General features: G+C 39.8%; 1 protein-coding gene across 1 annotated transcript; it reads right to left on the bottom strand.

The window, feature by feature from the left end:
• Positions 1-10,431: 10,431 nt before the first annotated feature.
• On the bottom strand, positions 10,432-12,439 carry LOC113068256 (perforin-1-like). The gene is made up of 2 exons (XM_026240918.1): positions 11,924-12,439; positions 10,432-11,785 (listed from the first exon to the last, which is right to left on the bottom strand). The coding sequence occupies exons 1-2, from the start codon at positions 12,436-12,438 to the stop codon at positions 10,579-10,581; spliced, it is 1,722 nt and encodes a 573-aa protein (XP_026096703.1). The 5' UTR covers position 12,439; the 3' UTR covers positions 10,432-10,578.
• Between the last annotated feature and the right edge of the window lie 9,658 nt (positions 12,440-22,097).

Here is a 22,097-nt window from a genome sequence, read left to right as displayed (position 1 = left end):
ATGAGTCTGCTTCGTACAAACGAGCCCGGACAATGAGAGGTGCGTGGTGTGTGCTTATAAAGCAGAGTGGCTGATGGAGTGCAGGTGTGTAGTGTCAGAACTCAGGTGACTGTGATCGCTGAGTGATTGTAGTGGAGGAACCTGGCCAATCCGTGACACTTGCATTGATAGACATCTTTAAATAGAGCAGCTACACCTCCACCTCTCCTAACAGTCCTGCAGACACTCATGTAAGTGAAGTTAGGAGGGGCTGCTTCATTTTGGACTGTTGCACTGCAACTGTCTTCTAGCCATGTTCCATTTAGAAACATAAAATCCAGGGCCCGGTTCCCCAAAACGTTCTTATCAGTAAGTAGTTCTTAACCTATTCCTTAACCTCTCTCTTAACCTTATGGCATGATTCCCGATACATTCGTACGCTAAGTATATCTTCTGTAAGTCACACTTTTTTAAGCTCTCTCTTAGTGTTGTTTGAGCTCAAGACGCTACTGTACAGCAGTCTTTAGAAATCAGCGCAGCGCAGTACAAGTCAAACTATGGTATGTTGACAATGTTGGGGCTCAACAATGATTTTATGTTATTTTTTAAGACTCATAATAAATTATGTTCGCAATGGATACAGGCCTATTTATGAAGCAGACTTTATGTGGTATCAGAACTAATGGTGGTAATTAGCCTAGGCTTTTTCGTAATGCAATTAAAGCGTATTGACAATCGATTTTTTGTTAATTAAAATCTGGCAAACAATTTGGCTCTAAACGGCTAAGATCTATAAATGGGTAAGCATGGTGGTGTCCAGTAAACGACCAACTATGGCAGCGATCCAACGCTATCTTGTATTGAATCAAAGACGGAGCCGGACGCTGAGCCGTTTAGTCCATGTCAATTTTTTTTATTCAGTAAAACTTAAGCCTTTTTGAAATTTTTCCTGACGTGGCTATATATATAAAAAAAAAAAATCGCCTCCCAAGACAGCTCATTATGGAGCTGCTGGACCTTCTCAGACCTGCGCTTGCCAGGCAAACGCGGCGGAATTTTGCTTTAAGCCCTGAAGCCCAGCGCTACTTTTTTCTTACTTACTTTTTTTTTTTTTTTTGCTACAGAGAGCTTCATCGAGGTCATGGGAGAGGGCTACAGCCTAATCAAGACCTCGGTGTGGAAGTGCGTCCACACTGTCACCAACGCCCTTCTGCGCCATGCCGGGGATTGCATCCTGGTGGATGGCACATATCCCTATCGCCAATCCATCAGTGATTGATCAGGCTACTTATCGCGAAAAGGGATACGCGGCCATAAACGTGCAGGTTATAGTGGACCATAGGGGTGTGATATCTGACCTCATGGCAAGGTCCAGCAAAATTTCAACTTCCTCTGACGAGAGGCTTGGTGCCCTTTTTTACGTTGCTTCCCCAGCATATTCTGTATCTAACTCTCTCTCTCTCTGTTCATTGTAGATAGGTTGCTTTTTATTAAAAACATAAAACAATTGCAATCAATACCGCATTAAACATAAGTAACTGCAGCTGCTTGCCAATCAATTCTGATTGTAAAGTACCTTACCATTAATATAAAAGTGTATTATATAATTTTTATAAGTCGTTAAACCCATGTCAAGAAGCGGCACAAGTGGCACAATGGGATAAGGAGGGTGGATGATTAGCGAGGGATACTCAGTTAGTCTAACCGTTACAACATATGGTGTGAACATATTACTGACCATTTGATAATTAAATTTATAGTCTATATTCTACTGATAACTTAAAATATGTTCAAATAAATGTTACTATAATAATTTGAGGAATATTTCTTTTTTATAGAACACGTTGTCTTTCTTAACGCTGTATTGCACCTTTGCGTGAAGTGGAAAATCGATTCATGAGCAATCGATGCCAACTAATTCAGCACCCTCACTTTGGACAGCGCTCTTGTAACGTCGGACGTAAAAGGCAGCGTGTTAAGAAGCTTCCTAAGGGATACTTTGGGGAACACACTTAGGAACATAACTTTGGTAAGATATATATTTCGAGGTCTTCTTAGATCTAGATTCTTAGGTCTAAGAGCGAGCGTTATCGGGAAACCGGGCCCAGATTGTTTGTGGTTATAAAGTCATTTATTAGAAATTATTTATTTTTTAGTGAGCGAATGTTTAAAAGTGCTAACTTGATGGCAGTGCTTTGTGTCTTACACCAATCTTAGTTTGATGCATAATAGGCCGCAGACTAGATGAGTTTGCCCTTCGGCTTGAGAAGGCCTTAGACTTTCTATCACGTGATAAAACTAAAATAGAGAAAGCTACAGGCATACTGGGTTCCCGCTTGTTCTGTAAGCATTTGTGAATGTTGCTGCTATTATAGCGGGTACCCGACACATATCACTGAGAGCTGCTATCAGTTGTTTTTGGTCCACCTTCAGCAGATAGAGGGTTTGGGCCCTGGCGTTGTGGCAGCCATCGGAAAGCTCTCACAGGAACAGGGCCCACAGTCTTTGGTTGTTGGGGGGCCCACCGTTTTTTTCTCTAGCAGCAAATGAGTGAGAGGGTTTAGTCCCAGCATACACCAATTCCTCCATTTTCTGTGAGAAGCACAGAAGTGGAGATAATGGAGAGAGGGATACTGTGTCTGGTGAGATGGGCTGTGTCTCTGGTGTTTCCGGTGGCTGTGATATGTTGTCTTGGCTTCCCTGGCTGTTTTCCAGAAAGTCGTCCTAGGGTGGTGAATCTTGTAGCTGTTTTGATATATCACAGTCAGTGGTTTTATATATATATATCTATAAAACAAATTACCTCAATACTGTTGAATTGACACTGAATTTTTTATAAGCAGTGATTTAAGAGCCATATACAGTATGTTAGGCCTATTTATGTAGATACATGGAACATCAGATGGCTTTGACCTGTAATGACTGTACAATGTAGTGATGCAGTTAGGCAGACAATTTATATGTACAATTCAGACAAATATCCTATTCCAAAACATTTCTAGCATAAATTAAAGTTGAATCTTTGTTTAAATACTTTCTGGTGCATTTCACTTACAACCAATAACATTTCTAGAAGAACTTGAAATTACTTGGTAGATTATATAATGTTGAATATTTTAAATAAAGAATGTTGAGTGAACTCAAATATTTAAGTTCATATAACAAATATTATTGTTCCAAGTTGAGTTTACTTAAAAAGTGTGATGCAAAAATGGTGCATATAAGAAAATCCATCACATCATTTTTACCAGTGTAGTAAAGAAAATGTAAGTTTCTTAAAATTTTAAATGGCATGCAGCAGACACATTAGCCTGTTATTATTCATTACTTGTTTTGTTATGCTATATAAATTGAAACAATACTGATACATCCTTTTCATTTCCTTCCTCATACGCTGATGATATGAAATAATCAAAAATGTAAAAAAATATTTCATTCGTAATACACTCTTCTATCTGAAGGCCTGATCCTCCCACTGTGGATAATTAATCCAATTACAAAGTTACAGGTGTATGTTATTTTTTTTCTTCTGTGCATTTTAATGAAGGCTTGGTAAAACTGCACAGCATTTTTAGCTTTTTAAACAACAAACTCCATCCTACACAAATTACACACAAATTTCTTGTGTCCTAGTCTGTTTATGTTTTGGATTGATGTTTTGGTTTTGACCCCGCATGGACTGTTTACTCTTTGGATTGCCCTATAATAAAGACGTGCTCGCATTTGGATCTCTCACCGTGTTTCCTTGTATCACGGTCGTGACAGAAGGGCTCCGTCACTCTGAGATCCAGCGGTATGTCTGCTCATGTTTCCTCCCCAGCCACAGAGCGGGATAGGAATGGTTTTGAGGGAACTCGCCTGGTGGTTTTCTGGGGGACCAGGGGAAATCGCCGAGGCGGGAGTGGTCGAAAGGAGGCTCAGCATCGCTCTCAACCATGGCCCCCCTTCGACCCGGTGCTCGTGTGGGATGGATCAGAGCCACCGTCTCACCATGGCGGACGGAGAGGGGAGAAGAAACGCACATCCGCCATGGTGGCGCCACTGCCCATGATGGCCGCTAGACCAGCGCCAAGAGGCAGGATGGACGCCAGCACAGCGCCACAGCAAAAAGTGGTCACCAGTCCAGCGCCACGGTGCAAGATGGCCGCCAGCTCAGCACCAACGCCCAAGATGGCCGCTGACACGTTTCTGGATTATTTCTCCATGTTGTCAAAGATCTTAGAGACTCCCAAAACTGTTCACGTCATGGCTGCTGAGCCAGCGCCACAGCCCAAGATGGCCGCTAACCCAACGCCAATGCCCAAGATGGCCACCGGTCCAGAGCCACGGCCCAAGATGGCCACTGGTCCAGAGCCACAGCCCAAGATGTCCGCCGTCCAGAGTCATGGCCTAAGATGGCCGCCAATTTAGTGCCACAGCACAAGATGGCCGCCAGCCCAGTACCACAGCACAAGATGGTCGTCAGCTCAGCGTCATGACACAAGATGGACATCAGCCCTGTACCGCAGCATGGGATGGTCGCTAGCCCAGCGCCACAGCACAAGATGGTCACTTACCCAGCGCCAATGCCCAAGTTGGCCACCGGTCCAGCGCCACAGCACAAGATGGTCGCCAGCCCAGCACCACAGCACAAGATGGCCGCCTGTCCAGAGTCATGGCCCAAGATGGCTGCTTGTCCAGCACCGCTGCACAGGATGACAGCCACAGCTGACCCTCCAGAGTCGAGTCAGGTTCTAGTTGATCCTCCGGAGCCGAGTCAGGTGCTCGTTGACCCTCTAGAGTCGAGTCAGGTTCCAGTTGACCCTCCAGAGTCGAGTCAGGTTCCTATTGACCCTCCAGAGTCGAGTCAGGGTCCAGTTGACCCTCCAGAGTCGAGTCAAGGTCCAGTTGACCCTCCAGAGTCGAGTCAGGGTCCAGCTGACCGTCCAGAGTCAAGTCAGGTTCCAGTTGACCCTCCAGAGTCGAGTCAGGTTGCAGTTGACCCTCCAGAGTCCAGTCAGATTCCGGTTGACCTTCCAGAGTCGAGGCAGGTGCCCGTTGACTTTCCAGAGTCGAGGCAGGTGCCCGTTGACTTTCCAGAGTCGAGGCAGGTGCCCGTTGACTTTCCAGAGTCGAGGCAGGTGCCCGTTGACTTTCCAGAGTCGAGGCAGGTACTCGTGGATCCTACAGAGTCGAGTCAGGTATTCATGGACCCCTCAGAGTCAGGTTAGTCACCATTGACCTTTCAGAGTCAGGGCTAGTCACCAATGACCTTCCAGAGTCAGGGCTAGTCACCGACGACCCTCCAGAGTCAGGGCTAGTCACCGATGACACTCCAGAGCCAGGGCTAGTCACCGATGACCCTCTAGAGTCAGGGCTAGTCACCGATGACACTCCAGAGTCAGGGCTAGTCACTGATGACCCTCTAGAGTCAGGGCTAGTCACCGATGACCTTCCAGAGTCAGGGCCAGTCACCGTTGACCATCTAGAGTCAGGACTAGACACGTTGACCTTCCAGAGTCAAGTCAAGTCACCGGTGATCTTCAAGGACAGAGTCAAGTCACCGGTGATCTTCGAGGACAGAGTCAAGTCACCGGTGATCTTCAAGAACAAAGGTAAGTCACCATTGATCTTCATGAACAAATGCAAGACACCAATGATCTTCATGAACAAATGCAAGTCACCAATGATCTCCATGAACAAATGCAAGTCACCAATGATCTTCATGAGCAGAGTCAGACCACCAAGGATCTTCAGGAGCAGAGTCAAGTCAGCATCGATCTTCTGGAATCCAGTCTAAACACCATAGGGTTGCCAGAGCCTCGTCAGGTCCCAGTCAAACTCTATGAGCATCTGACGGATCCTGTTGTGGCCACAGAGGCTACTCTTAACTTGTTCAGATTCTTTGTTTCAGACTTGCCCAACCAGACTCGTCCTCCTGTTGGTCCGGCCGCACGGACGTGGTGGTCTTCTGCTCCGCCCTGGGGGGCTTCCTTCCTGACCATACTGCTGTGGTGGTCTTCTGCTCCCCCCTGGGGTGCGTCCGTCCTGACCAAATGTCTGTGGTTGTCTTCTGCTCCACCCGGTGTGCCTGAACATCTTGATCTCCTGTGTTTTGGTTGTTGTTTTTTGCTTTTTTGTGTTAACTCCTGTCCCTGCTCCTCTCTGTTTTCCTGGCCATCCGCCACTCCCCCTGAGCCTCCACCTGTCCGCCTCCCTCCTGGTCTCTGTTATGTGTCTTGTCGTGGAGCGTCTGGGAGCCACTACGTAGAGGGGGGGGGGTATTGTCACAGTGTCTGGGTTGTGTTCCCTGGGTATCCACTGGATGTCCTCCTTTTCCACGCTGTCTGTCACTTCATTAACCACATCCCTCACGTCTCTGCCTAAATCATTGCACCCAGCTGTCACTGGTTAATCACTAACTACACTCTGTCAATTTCCCATTAGCGTTTGTCTCTCCCTGTGTATTTAACCCAGCCTGTCTTAGTATGTGTCATGGAGTCCTTGTTTATTCACGTCCGTCTCTAGTCGTGCTCTTTTCTTGTGTCCTAGTCTGTTTATGTTTTGGATTGATGTTTTGGTTTTGACCCCGTATGGACTGTTTACTCTTTAGATTGCCCTATAATAAAGACGTACTCGCATTTGGATCTCTCACCGTGTTTCCTTGTATCCCGGTCATGACATCGACCCATGTGCATCCCCACCTCGATCTGCAGGCTACTGGCTGCTTCTCAATGTGCCTTCAAAAATCCAAATGATTTAAAAAGTGTGTGTGTGTGCTTTAAATTAAGAACTAATACTTTTGTGTGTGGGTGTGTTTAAACTTAAGATAAAAACTTATAGCTACTTTAAAAATGAAAAATTCTTAAAAATAGTTTAAACTTTAATGGCTGAAATGTGAGGTTTGTCACTAGAGTAAACTTTAGTTATTTGTAAAGAACCTGTTTTTGAACTGTAAATCATGATTTTTTTTCTTTTTCGTCATTTTATATTACCAGTCATGTTACCGTAGACATTGCCCTAACCTGCTCATTAGGGCTGTGCAAAAAATCGAATGTGATTTTCATGTACCTCTCTTCAGTAAAGACGCTCCTGTAATTAGAAGTATATCTCCAGCACGTGTGTTCAGATCAGGGTTGCCAGGTTTTCACAACAAATCCTGCCCAGTTGCTTCTCAAAACTACTACAGCTGACTTCAGACACAGACTTAGATGAAATCAACTGAAATAAAATACATGAAATCTCTCAAGATCTGATTAAACAACCCCACAAACAGCATCACCAGCTCCACTTATTAATAACCAGACTGACTTTATTTCTGTCAGACGTCTACAGAAGATCTTATTGAGAATTAACTAAGGTTTAGATGTTGATTTATTGTTTCATTTGAAGTAACCATGTTAGAGATCAGTGTTTGCTTTAGTTGGGCTCTTGACCCTTGATTTCTGTCTTAGTTTTTTTCTCTGGCTGTTATAACCGTGTGTTTATAAAACAAATTTGTTGTAACTCAAAAGCCCAGAAGAAATGCCATCCGGTGTTAACCTGTACCTAGGTGTAGTTTTTTATAATTTATAAATGAAAAATATAAATGGCAATTTGTCATGTAATAAAATAAATCTTAAATTTGGGGTGAAATATTTCTGTGAGTGTAGCCCAATCCCGCTTCCAGAAGGTTCCCCGATAAAACATTGCTTCCCGGGGTTAAAATATACGTTTTTTAGCAGGGTTGCCTTGGTAAAATTAGCATTTTAGGGGCTAAATATCACGTGATTTGTATTGGGATCGCTGTGACCCGCGGACATGAAAAACAACCACCACAGACTTGGCAACACTGGTTGGCATTTACTACACCGAGCCATAATTCTACACGCAGGCGATTCTTTGTCGATTTTGAAAGCGATTTTGCAGGCCTCTCAAGTTTTGAACTGAGTTCAGAGTGAGATTTTGGCGGCAGTCGGTTGATGGGGACAGGTGTCTGATTTCATAAATGACACGTTCTTACAAATAAAATAATATTTAATTCAGCATTTGTGTGTGTGTGTGTGTGAGAGAGAGAAAATAATCAGTGTTGTTTATTGTAGGTGTTGGTACTTGGTAGCTGGTTTTGAGGCTCCCATTTGAAGCACTGTGGTTCCAGGCCAGCCATGTTTACTATCATGATGGATGACAAGGTTCCATCAAGTGCTAAACTGTTCCTGGTTTTGGTCTTGTTTAATCCCACCATGAAGAAAACCCTCTCAGCATAGGCATTTGAATGAGGGAGCACTAACACTAATGCAGCTTTTTAGAAATCCTCCCTGCTTATGTCCCTCACACCTTGATAGACACAGGACAGGAGATCTCTTGTCTGCAGACTAAGCACCAGTAAAAAGAGCTAGTGGTTCCCTTTGTGATAAATGGCCATCAGGTTGACCACTCCTTCTTAAAGGAACACCTATAGGTGGCTGCTCTACTTAACCCTCTCTTTTTCCCTGTTTCCAGAGGGTTCTCCACTGTTTCCTCAGTCTCTTCCATGGACCCATCCTCTACTGGCACCCTAATTGCCTCCTGCACTGTCTTCTCCACAGTCTCCTCCTCTGACCTAGCCACCTTTTCAGGGAGCTGATCTTAGAGCAAAGCATGAAAGAATGCTCCTTTGCCTCTTCCCTGATATCTTTGAAATAGACGAATGCAATAATCAATATTATACATTGGATAAAATATAATGAAATAGCTTAGGCAAAACGTTTTCAAAATGGGGACCAGGAAGTTGTGCAGTACAAATAAAAGGAAAGAAAAAACTAAAAATAATTCAAACTACTGCCAAACAAGTATTATGGATAGCCCTATTATAGAAGTCTCTTATATAAAATTGTCAGAGTAGCCCCACATCCTCTTCAACGTATAACGTTAGCTATAAAAATAATAGTGGGCTAATAATAGGTGCACAAGCTAAGGCCGACCACGTACGATGGCCAAAATTGCATGGGGGTCGGGGTCATAATAACCATCAGACCAAAACATATCTTAGATTGTCTTGTCAAGTCAATGGAGTTGGACAAAACTGGGGGGGGGGGGGGGTCACACCATATATGTCTGAACACATATATTCCCCAGCAATGGTGAGATGACTTACTGTACTCATAGGATGCTTAGTGTCCTCTTCTGTAACCGTTACGTTACCTACTTCAGCGAGAGTCTGTATCTGTTTTGTGCACGAGCCTGTGAAATTCTTACCCAGATACAGCAATGCTATTTTCTGATTGGCTGATCGGTAGCTATATATTTTTTATTTGATTAGCTGGTGCGTGTCAGGGCCTTCGAGAAACTCACTTGATTCCTCTACCTGTTTCGCTGTTTAAAAAATAGCGCCGCAACTTGGTGGGCATTATTATCCTCGTAATGTCTCTGCGTGAGAAATACAAGGTGTGGCGTGTGAGCGTGTGAACGAATTGAAATGCGTGGGTCTCATCGCCCAATGCGTGAGACTTGAGAGACCTGGATTTTGTGTTAGTTGTTGGTAGACTACTCCACCTGAACCAGTGTTGCCAAGTCTGCGGTTGTTTTTCATGTCCGCGGTTTGAAGCAATCCCAATACCAATAACGTGATATTTAGCCCCTAAAATGCTAATTTTACCAGGGAAACCCTTCCCAAAAATTTATATTTTAACCACGGGAAGCAATTTTTATCGGGGAACCTCCCAGAAACGCGACTGGGCTAGTTTTGGACTAGTTTTAAGAAGCAACTGGGCAGCAACTGTGATCTGAACGCACGTGCTGGAGATATACTTCTAATTACAGGAGCGTCTTTACTGATGAGAGGTGCATGAAAATCGCAGCCCTACTGCTCATACAGTATTCATTTTATTTGTGCAGGTATTAAAAACCTTTAATTTTATTTTAAAAATACTGCAGATACCCTGTAAATTCTTCTTTTAAATTTTTTTTATTTGATATATTTATATACTTTATGTTGGGCAATATTGTATGCAATAATATTTCATAATAATAATGGTTGCACTTTATTTTACAGTACGTGTACTAACATGTACTTATAGTGTACTTACAGTGTATTTTTCTAAGAAAGTTCTGGTAACACAAGGTAACTACATGGGGTAGGGTTAGGTTTAGGGGTAGGTTCAGGGTTAGTACCTAGTTATTACATAGTTATTGTAATTACTTTAATAAGTACATACTATGTACATGAGGAACAGGACTGTAAAATAAAGCACATACCATAATAATACAGGTGGTTTGTAATTTTCCCCCTTACTAAGCATTTCAAGAATTTAAATAATCCTGTGAATGCACTTAAAAAAAAATGCAGAATCGAATCGTTAATCAATCGAATCGAATTTAATTGTGCACTGAATTGAATTGAATCGTTCTTAGTTTTCAAAAATCATTCTTGAATTGAATAGAAACTGAATGAATGGTGAATCAAAACGATTCGCTGCCTACAAAAGATCCACAGCCCTACATAGATGTCTTTAAAATGCTTTATTGATGCAAAAACACAGGGAATAATAGGAAATATTTTTAAAATATCAGTAATGGGAAAATAAGTAAGCAAAGGTTACAAAGATGAAAGTAGTCTGTATGGCTACTTCTCAGGCATAAAGGAGGGATTCAAGATCCAAGTCACAGCATCATTAGCTTTCCATAAGTGCTCCTGAAATTGAAGTTGTCTGAGTTATTGAGAGCTAATTCAAGCCTCGGCAGGTCTTTAACCAGAACACCATTTCTTGAGCTGAAAATATCAGCCAGATGGGCAGCCATTGGAGAAGGTTTGTGAACATCACACTGTGGGCCCTGCAGACTGGGTGCACATTTCATTTCATAGGTAAAAAAGAAGGTGCCATATTTAAAAACACAAGCATTAGTCACAACTCCACTTCTAAGATCAAAAGAGCATGAACCAAGGAGATCGCTGTTCCAGTAGTTGTCTACATCAAATACTTTAAACTGTAGTTTATTGGCCATTCTGATCTTAATAGGACTAAAGTCAAATGTTTCTGACCAATGTGGATTATTATTATCATCAATGGTCTTAGTGTGCTTGGTTTGTTTGTCATATGTAACAGTTACAGTGCCATCTGTTTCTGTAAATGTATCTCCATACAGACCTTTGGCACTGAGATTGTAGACTTTCAGGGTGGCAAGTCCTTTTTCAGGTGGACAACAGTTAGACGTTATAATTTGACTACTTTCACAAACACAAGCACATCGGTCTCTTGCACTGCACTTCCTGCCCATCTTGCAAGGCTCAGAGCAAACCTTCATGAGGGCATTTTGAATGATGTATTCTTCAATAGCTTTCTTCAGTCCTTTTCTTGTGGGGTGATTATTACTCAGTAAGAAATGAAGGGGTTTAAGAGAGTAATGCACAATGTCAGGGACACTCTTCAAAGACTCAAGCCATTTTTTAAGGGAATCTGGATGTGATGAACCAGAAAAAAGTAGATCTTCTCCATTGATGTTTCCTCCAATAATCTCTGTCTGACGCTCACTGAACATGGAGCTGAACTTTTCATCTGTGCCCATCTTCTTCTTCTTTTCTTTACAAAAATGTGCTTCTGCCTTCACAGTTGCTACACTGTAGGAACCAGAGGCTTCCACATCCAAACAATCCTTCACCGCAGTGTCTGTAAGTCCACTCACTGCAGCCTGACAGGATTTGATGGCTGTTATAGCTTTCATTTGCCCTCCTAACTTAACACTTGTGGTATAGTGAGTGCCATATGTGGTGATCAGGTTGCAGTAGGCGTCTGGATCGTAGGATGCAGGGAGTGAGTTGATTGCTTCAAGAAACTCTTCGTGAAGAGGAGGCTTTGCAGCTACACGATATCTGCAAAGAAATAGTAAAAACATTTCAATTTAGAGTAATAAAATAAATAGTTTGCAATTAATAGTTTTATTTCTTTGCATAGTCATTATCTTTTTAACATCATGAATGAAGGAATAAAAGAGTCTCCAGCTCTCTCACCTGTAAAAATTGCACCCAACTTCATGTTTGGTGAAACTGTATTTGTCTTCCTTTGATTTTTTCATTGCAAATTTTGCTTCCCTGGAATGAGTGCTTCCAACTGCAGCTCCAACAGCCTTGACGTCTATACCAACTTTCCAGCTGACTGAGAGTGCTGACGATGAATCATTGACCAGTGCTTCACTTGATTCAAAGATCTGACTGGAGACTTTCATTGAACACTTTGGCAAGGTCCTCCAGTGTACAACTGCTACTGGTAGCTTCTGTTTAATTCCATTCATGTACCTGTTTTGGCGTAATTTACAAGTTCCATTCCCCAAATCCCATTTTTCTGTGTCGATCACATAAGAACCTTTTCGCTCCATGGTCACAACATCAAATCCTTCTCCAGCAAGATTGTATCCTGGAACAAAGGGAGCATCCTTACACTCTTTTGATGCACCTAAGTCATCCTCTCCAGAAATGGTCATAAGAAGCAATGCCAAGAAAACTAGATAAATCTGGAACTTCCCCATGATCTGTATTGAGATAAGAAAAAGTTAATATTTCTGTCAGTTCATTATTGGTGTAAATTTAACATCATTCAAAAAGTTTTCTAGATTTGAAACAATAAAGTCTTAAAAAATTACAGCATTGTTATTTCAAACATTTAACAAAAAGTTTTAAAAGCAAAACATTGTATAAATATGTTGATACTCTAACCTGTCTTTTCGTATGATGACTGTGGTTGTGGGTGTGAAAGGTTTATAGAGCAAATGATTTGTCATCACGTGGCTATGACAAATCTTTAACACATTGAGTGGTCCAAAGATGGGCAATTCTATAAATAATGTTTTGTGAAAAGCGAAGAACATACCTTGAATGTTTCAGTTAGCTCTCCAAAAGCATGATACTGTTACAGAGCAGCAGAACAGTTATACTAAAGAGTTGAAGATTCTAGCAAAAAGATACTCTGGTTTCAGTTTGAAAGGTACACGTGAATGGGGGTAGATAAAAAGTATCTGTGTATTTACTATTCTTTTACATAAGCAATAAATAAATGATTAACATTTTTATCTTTGAAAGTACCGGGTATGACACTGACTGAGATAGCTTGAAAACATTAAACGAAACTACTGGCAATAACAAAGAGTCTTGTCTCTTGTCTACAATATATCTTTTTAGGCCAACATTTTGCTGACCACCAGTCCATTAGTGAAAACTGGGGTCCTGAAGGTTTGACAGTATTGCACAAGCAGATGGGTATCATACAATCCTGAGAAGGTTGCAGCAGGCAGGGATGAATCTGCAAACACTGTCCAGTTTGTTACTTCAGTGTAAAGAGCAGCACTCCTGACATTGCTCAATTTCTCCAGTGATGAGGAAGTTACCTGGGGGCACGAAGTTGTTGATTTCAGGCTCAGCTTGCCTGATATATATGATATTATATTTAAAGCCGCTATTATACATCTGCTATTATATACATACATATATATATATATATTATATATATATATAATAGCAGATGTATAATAGCAAATGATACATAAATGTATCCTTTGCTGTCATTGATATCCCACAATCCTGTGCGTTCCATTCCGTGTTGGTTGAGCTAAAAATAAAAAGATGGTGTCCAAAAAGTTGTGTTTGGTGGTCAGTTTGTGTGTAAATGTATATTTCTGACTGTTTTATTTGCACTTTTGAGGTTAGTTCTATCGAGAAATCAGTATTATAGTAATAAAATATTTTTTTAATTATCACAAAAACTCGTTCTATTATGTTGTAGATTATTAAATCGTTGCCTCAGAAGTCTACAGAAGTCTTTCAGATATCTGTTTCATGAGGTGCATTCATGCAAAAACTGTTCCTGCAAAGTTGTTGCCTCATACGGCGGCGAGGCTGCCTTAGGCTACGTCTAAATTAATCCGAATGCATTTGAATGTTAAAACACTCTCCATCTACACTTCTACAAGCTCTCATCCACACTGAAACATCAGCAAATTTTTAATTTGCTTTCTGTGCATGGGGCATTTGTACACTCTTCATATCAAAGTCCTGCAAAGGCGAAACCTTCACTCACAATTGATATTTGCAGCAAAACATGAGGGCAGCTGTGTTTTAGATCAGACATATAACCGTGATTGTGTGCGACCTGGACACATGATAAATAAAATAATCCTGTCAGAAGAACTGCATAAAAGCGTATCATGTCTGTTCTGAGTGTATCAGGGGCAAACCTGAGTTTAAACAGGTGTTAATACGAACAGGAAGTGAAACCAAGAGTGAGAGAGAGAGAGAAAGAGAGAGATAGGAGTGGTTTGAAAGTTACACTTTACATGCACACCTATCTAAGTGTCAGTTAGATTCTGACAGCTAGCTGTTGAGGTAAAGGGCTTAGCTTAGCCTGTATGGCTGCTAAAAGAGTTAGCTTTGGCTACACACAGTTCTTTGTTTACACAAAGGTCTGTGAAGTGAGCTGACAGTTGCCTAGAAGACAATCACTGACACACTTCACAAGGAGGCTAAGCCACAAACATTAATTGCCAAAGAAGCCGACTGTTCACACAGTGTTGTATTAAAGCATGTTAATAGTAAGTTGAGTGGAAGGAAAAAGTGTGGAAGAAAAAGATGCACAACCAAACGAGAGAACTGCAGCCTTATGTGGAAGCAAAATCGATTCAAGAATTTGAGTAAAAGTCACAAGGAATTGATTGAGGCTGGGGTCAAGGCATCAAGAGCCACCACACGGCTGGCTACAGTTGTCGTATTCCTCTTGTTAAGACACTCCTGAACCACAGACAATGTCAGAGGCATCTTATGAAAGTCCTCTTTTCAGATGAGAGCAAGTTTTGTATTTTATTTGGAAACCAATGTCCTAGAGTCTGGAGGAAGGGTAAAGAAGCAAATAGCTTGAAGTCCAGTGTTAAGTTTCCACATGGTGTTGGAGTGCTTGACTGGCCAGCAAACTCACCAGACCTGAACCCCATAAAAAGAAGATAATTTTATTTAATAAATGTCCTTGTGCTAGATTATACTTGTGCTAAACTATACAGGTATTCAAGGGCAGGCTCTAAGATGGTTTAGATCCTATCTGTTCGATCGCTACCATTTTGTTTGCTTAAATGGGGCATCATCTCATTTATCATCAGTAAAATATTGAGTGCCACACCTATTTTCAATATACATGTTGCCCCTTGGTAATATTATTAGAAAATACGGAATTAGCTTCCACTGTTATGCTGATGATACTCAGCTATATATCTCAACGAGACCAGATGAAACTTCTCAATTATCTAAGCTAATAGAGTGTGTTAAAAATGTAAAAGATTGGATGACAAATAATTTTCTCCAATTAAATTCGGATAAGACGGAGATATTAATTATTGGACCAAAAAAGACTACACAGAATCTTATAGATTACAATCTGCAACTAGACGGATGTACTGTTACTTCCTCTACAGTCAGAAATCTGGGTGTCATATAAGACAGCAATTTGTCTTTTGAAAATCATATTTCCAATGTTACAAAAACTGCATTCTTCCATCTTAGAAACATTGCCAAGCTACGAAACATGTTATCTGTTTCTGATGCAGAAAAGCTAGTTCATGCATTCATGACATCTAGACTGGACTATTGTAATGTACTTCTAGGTGGTTGTCCTGCTTCATCAATAAATAAGCTACAGGTAGTCCAAAATACAGCAGCTAGAGTCCTTACCAGGTCAAGAAAATATGATCATATTACCCCAATTTTACAGTCTCTGCACTGGCTACCTATTAAGTTCCGTATCAGTTACAAATTATCATTACTTACCTATAAGGCCCTAAATGGTTTAGCTCCTGCGTACCTAACTAGCCTTCTACCACGTTACAACCCATCACGCATCCTAAGGTCACAAAACGCTGGACTTTTGGTAGTTCCTAGGATAGCAAAGTCCACTAAAGGAGGTAGAGCTTTTTCACATTTGGCTCCCAAACTCTGGAGTAGCCTTCCTGATAATGTTCGGGGTTCAGACACACTCTCTCTGTTTAAATCTAGATTTTTTTTATCTTTTACTGCTCTTCCACATTCTCATACATGGATGTGAAAACTGCAAATGTATGGCTTTTAATGTTGTCATCTTTTCTAAAATCTTTTTAATTATTGTTATTTATGTATGAATATTATTGAATATTTATTATTATATTTTATTTTTATCTACCGAGGGTGTAATGGGTTATAAATTTGAACAGTTGCTTTTTGTTTTATACTACTGAACCAGAAGAAATACACAGTTGTAAAAAAAAAAAATATATATATATATATTTAAAGCCCAGAACCCGTACACTTTCCGGGTCCTCTTGTCTCAGGTACTCTGTGTAGTCCTCTAGTTTAAATACCCAGGAAATCATCAAATTATGCTTTTTCTTACCTTTTTGCCACCACACTTTGGCAAAGCTTTTTAGCACTCTTTGAGCATGCTCTAGCTTATACGCCAGCAGGTCATCTAAAACCATGAGGAGAAATGCCATCTAGTCTTGTCACTCTACTTGCTAGCTTCTACTTATTTTCTGTTCCATTGAGAGTTTTGTGTTCTGAGTTAAGTTTGGGTGCAATGTAGTGTCTCCAAGTCCGGCCTTGAATGCCTGTCTAAAACTTCAACCAGCCCACAACTCGGCAACTTCAGCCAATGCCCAAGACTTCTCAATAAACGACCACTGAACTTTCAGCTAATCAGACAGATCAAAAGGGAATCCTTTAACACAAAGGCAATGCAAATACAACCTCCAGATTGTTGCTGAACTGGTGCATTTAATATAAAGTAGGGGTGCACCTATCGAGATCGGCCGATTGTTTAAAATGCACATCTCGTCAGTAAAGCCGGTTTTCTAAACAGTGGTAAATTCCCTCAGGTGCGCGATTTCACATAGAGCCGCTGTTACTACACAGAGCCGTTGTTAACTGAGAAGATGGGAAAATAAACGCTGAAAATGAAGTGGATTTGCGCAGCTTCTCATTTAACAATGGCTCTGTGTCATAACAGCGGCTCTATGTGAAATCATGCACCTGTGGGATTTTACCGCTGATTAGAAAACCGGCTTTACTGACAAGATGTGCATAACGATCGGCCGATCTTGATCGGTGCACCCCTAATATAAAGTTTATAACTTCATTGAGAGACTCAATGCGAGGGTTATTTAGATGATTCATGGTTGTTTAGGTACTGATATAAACTTGGGATTTCATATTTTAACTCTTCTAAACTCATTCTTTCCTCACTTTCTCTCTTTCTGCAACCTGTGACAATGTTTGTGTTTATGTGTTAGATTAGGATACATGCCTTAGATTTATCCAATAAAGTCTTATATTGAAAAAAGAAGTATATTTGTTTTGTGCTTACAAGTTACAAGTCTTTAACTGGCGATCTTATTACTGTGCTAATTAATAGTGTTCTCACTACATTTTGTATTTTAATATCCATTGCATTATGTTATATGGCTCGTCGTAGAATAGAGATTCTGTTTAAATTCCCTATAAAATGACAATTGATTCCCTTCAAGCTAAATTGACCTGAGTGACTTCTGTGGTCAAGACAGAACAGGCAAGGAGCTCCCAGGTTGGCACCAACACAGGACTGAGCTCTGGGGCTTGAGCAAAAATCTAGTCCAGGTAAAGGTTTATGGGAAACAATGGTAAAGGACTAGGGTGGATATAATATCTAGTAGATACTGTTTACAGGGTCCTTAGGCTGACAGGTGTGACATATATTGTTTATTAGCTTATGTACTTATTGTATATTTATCTGTGTCTCAATAATCAATACAATCTCTGTTTGTGGAAATGATACTATTTTTGTTTTCTGTGCAAAATTCTGTTTTTAATGCGTTTATAATTTACTGGCAGGGCATAGCTGGGGTTTACGGGGCCCCAAGTGCAGGTTGTACCAGTGGGCCCAGTTTAAAACTTTAAATTTGTGTAATTTGTATGTTCATTCTATTTATTAATTGAATTAAGTTTTTTCAAGTCCAGGTAAAGGAACTGAAAAATCTATTTTAAAATAGCACTACTTAGTCTTCAATGTAAAAATTAAACATACAGTAAAAACAAAATGCATTCAGACATATTCAACATTTTTCACATTATCACAGTTTATGTGCTATACTTTAGATAATGGTAACAAAATATGATAAGAAATGTTAACAAATTCATATTGATAATGTCAGATAACTTTGATAGAAAGGTGTGTAATGGATTACAATCAACCAAAAATTCAAACTGTTGCAATGCTTAATTTTGATCAGTCTGTGATGTAAAATGTTTGTATTAGCAATTAAAGAAAACACTTAAGCAAAACATGGTCAGGTCAAAGTGTCTGAATAGTTTTTGTGTACAAAAATTATGCAAAAGGGTGAACGTAATATTCAGGTGAAATCATTCTATCATTTATACTGAATTATAGTCAAGTCAAGTAACCTTTATTTGTATAGCATTTTATAGAAGACTGACTGTCGAAGTATCTTTACAGTGTCAGAAAAAGTAGTTTGTCAATAATGCAAAACAGTACAACAGAGTAACAGAATAATTTTACCAACTAAAGTCAGTTTATTGATGATTCAGAGATGTCATCATCCAGTTTGGCTCTCTTTCAGTGGTGTCTGAGCTATCAGTCATGTGTCCCCAGCTAAGCAAACCAAAGGCAACAGTGGCAAGGAACCAAACCTGCATCAGTGACATAAATGGAGAAAAAACCTTGAAAGAAACCAGGCTCAGGGGGCCAGTTGTTCTCAGGCCAGGTACAGAGGGCTTGTCTGTTTACCGTGATCTTGATGTTCGTCGAGGTGACGAGGTCTTCACAGGGGATCCTTCTCTGGGGATCATCTAGTTGATATGGTCAACTAGGGATGTAGAGGTCATCTCTAGGTGCTGATCCACCATCTGGTCTGGCTATTGACTGGATCTGGATGGCTACAGTCACCATCTGATCTGGTTACAGACTGGATCTGTATGGCTATGATGACCTCAGAAAAATAATGGAACAGACTAATTTTAACGTAGATGCCATTCTCCATGTGATATAGTGAGTTTGTCATATGTGTTTTTATATAACTGGGCCACCTATCTTGGTCAGGACACTCCTGTAAAAGAGATTCTTAATCTCAGTGAGGTTCTCTCCTGGTTAAATAATGACAAATAAAACATGTCAACTAACTCTTATGAGAGACTTTTAGGTTAGGGTTAGTAGAAAAAGTTATGTATTAGTAGTTATGTATCTGTTGTGACCATCAAAATAAAGTTTCAGTAGATATTTAAGCAGACATTGTACTAATACATTAGCCAGCTGGCAAAGTTATTTATAGTTGAATGTCTAAAGTGAATAATCAAAATGAAGTGTTACCAAATTTAATTGAAAAATGTACCGTAGTAGTAGTAATAGAAGATGTTTGTGGTCATAATGATGATGGCAGCACATACAAAATAGTAGCTGTTCCATGCTTCGATGCAGTTAGAGATCAAGTGTACCATGAATTTTTGAACGTTGAACGTTTTCAAATGATTTAAAAAATGAAAAGATTTTTAAGATGTGAAATAAAAACTGTTAGTAGGTGGCAGCAAGTTACTGTTAATTAGTGAGTCATTGCAATTGACTTGTAATTGCAACCTTATCATTTAAATGTTTGATTCAGGAACGAAACAATTGCAATTCGTAATAAATGTTGGCATGTCATGCAGCCCTAGACTGAACTTTGTGAGTGTGTGCATGTCATTGAAACACAAATTTAGCTGCAGCCAAGTGACCCAACTTGTCCCACTCTACAGAGGTTATGAAGAAAGGTCAACATTGTAAATATTTAATATTTCCATACATTTGAATATTTGCATAGTTTTTGCCAATTAAAACATTTAGACTGATGGAATACTTATTGTTTTCCAATATACCATAGAAATGTAGAAAAATATTTTGAAAATAAATCTCTGACTTGCTTTTGGCAAAACCTCAAATGTGCTTCATTGCAGTCAGCCCAATCCAAAATTAAGCACTACAGTAGTAAGTAGGGATGGGTATCATTTACATTTTATCGATACCGATACCGATACTTATTGATATGGTTATTGATACTATTTGGTGAAAAAATATATGAAGTTGTTGAAAATATCAAGTTATTTTATTACTACTGCACTTTAGCAACTGTAATAATGTTCTTTAGTCAAGAGTAATGAGTTATTTTTCTCTTTGTGTTTTATTTTATTAAAGTTAAAGGAATATTTCAACCAAAAATGAACATTGTTTCATCATTTACTCACTGTTAAGTTGTTTTAAACCTGACTGAGTTTCTACTTCTGTCTATTTTGAAGAATGTGGGAAACTATACAGTTGCTGGTCCCCAGTGACTTTCATTTTTTCCCCCAATATCAAAGTCAGTGAGGACAAGCAACTGTTCGCCTACCCACATTCCTCAAAATATATTATTTTGCGTTCAGCACAAGAATAAATACAAATTAATACATCTTTGATGCAACATGACTGAGTAAATAATGACAGAATAAATTTTTTGGGGTGAACTGTCCCCTTGATGACAAGCTGCAGTATGTTTTGTACTGTCCCTTTAAGAGATGCATTTCTCTCTTGCCTATTTACTTTCACTTTATAATTTTCACATAATTAACTGTGTTTATATGTAAATCTTGTGTGATTTTGGCAGTATTAGCACAATCAGATGCTAACTATTATAACTTAATAATCAGGTGCTGTTTGACCGGCATTTTAGTGTATGGCGCTCTGAATAAAGCACATGTTAGAACAGCACACAAATAAAACGTTACACCAGCAAGGCCTTAAAGTACACGCAAATAATGTACTTTTGTGATTGCATTTTAGTGCAGTGTATCGTGAGTGTGACTCTACTGCTGAATTGACTTTTAATGTGAATTTGTCTAGCGAATTGCAGTTGGAGCTAGAGCCCCGAGATATAATACAGTGCATTGCTTGAGGTATATGCTGTTTTGTTAGTAAATGTTTCATGATATTACTTCTGTTGCCACCTTCGTTCACTATTACACTGCTGCATATATTGCATCTGACACTGTTGTCGCTTAGTTTTGTAACAAAAGACAACACTTTTGCAAGTTTCATTCTTAGTGCGATGACTGACTGTGCACACACACATAGCACATGCGCACGTATACCACATGCACATCGAGCGAACATGGCTTTGACCTTTTGACCTTTTAATGGTCGTAGCTGTAATTATGACATGTGATAAGACATTTGTTTGTAATAAATCATGTTTTTATGTCATCAGCTGTGAAATTACTTAATATCTACAACATTAGTGAATGATCGGCAGCTGTGATATGACATCTGTTTTGTAATGTATCATGTCATTAGGCATTAACCTTATGACAAGTGTTATAACATCTGTAATATAGACACGGGACCACTGGTACACAACAGATGCTTTATAATATATCATGCTTAGCTGCAAGATAGATGTTATGTCTGTGTCACATTTAATCTGCAACAGCATTGTGAACGTTTATAAAGATACGTTTGGTAATTCATTTTTAAATGCATCATTATATAAACACATGAAAGTTCTCAGCATGAAAGACCTGTGACTGGCAGAACAACATGCCACATCATTTATCTCCAGTACAGTAGGAAATGAAATGAAATGTGGAGGATGACTGACAGGGCAGTTTACACTGACATAGCTAAATGTAAAGGGTGGACTGATTAAATCTACTTTTCTGCTACACACTCAACCTATGTACGTTTCTTTCAACAAAAGAATGCATACATTTAATGCATAGTATAATTAGGTTAATTGGGATGCATCATATTTGTTTCACAATCATTTAGCAGAGCCTAGTAATAGCTCCTCAAGCTTCCCTTACCTGCTATATATGACTATTTCGATGCAATATGTTTGACTATATGCATCTCCATACAGATCTTTGGCTCTGAGGTTGCAGACTTTCAGGGTGTCAAGTTTTTGTTTTTTCAACACTGGCTTTCCCGTGGCAAAAGTTGTTAAGACTTGGCAACACTGTGGATGAGGTTCTAATTAGGACTAGTCTTCTCTTTTCTAACAGGGTCAATCTTTTCATAGAATTCTGGGCTTGAAGGTTTTTCGATGACTTCTTAAGTGCATCTATTTCAGACTTATCAGTATTGCTTTTAGGATTAGCTGACTTTTGGCTTTTGACTTTGGAT

Source organism: Carassius auratus, linkage group LG44F (assembly GCF_003368295.1).
Source record: "Carassius auratus strain Wakin linkage group LG44F, ASM336829v1, whole genome shotgun sequence".
NCBI lineage: Eukaryota > Metazoa > Chordata > Actinopteri > Cypriniformes > Cyprinidae > Carassius > Carassius auratus.
Note: the sequence above shows the minus strand (reverse complement) of the source record. Positions and strands in the feature narration are given on the sequence as shown.

Coding starts and splice junctions, on each gene's coding strand:
- LOC113068256 (XM_026240918.1), bottom strand. CDS start 12,438: ATGGGGAAGTTCCAGATTTATCTAGTTTTCTTGGCATTGCTTCTTATG. Junction 11,786..11,923: donor GTTGGGTGCAATTTTTACAG/GTGAGAGAGCTG, acceptor ATTTCTTTGCAG/ATATCGTGTAGCTGCAAAGC.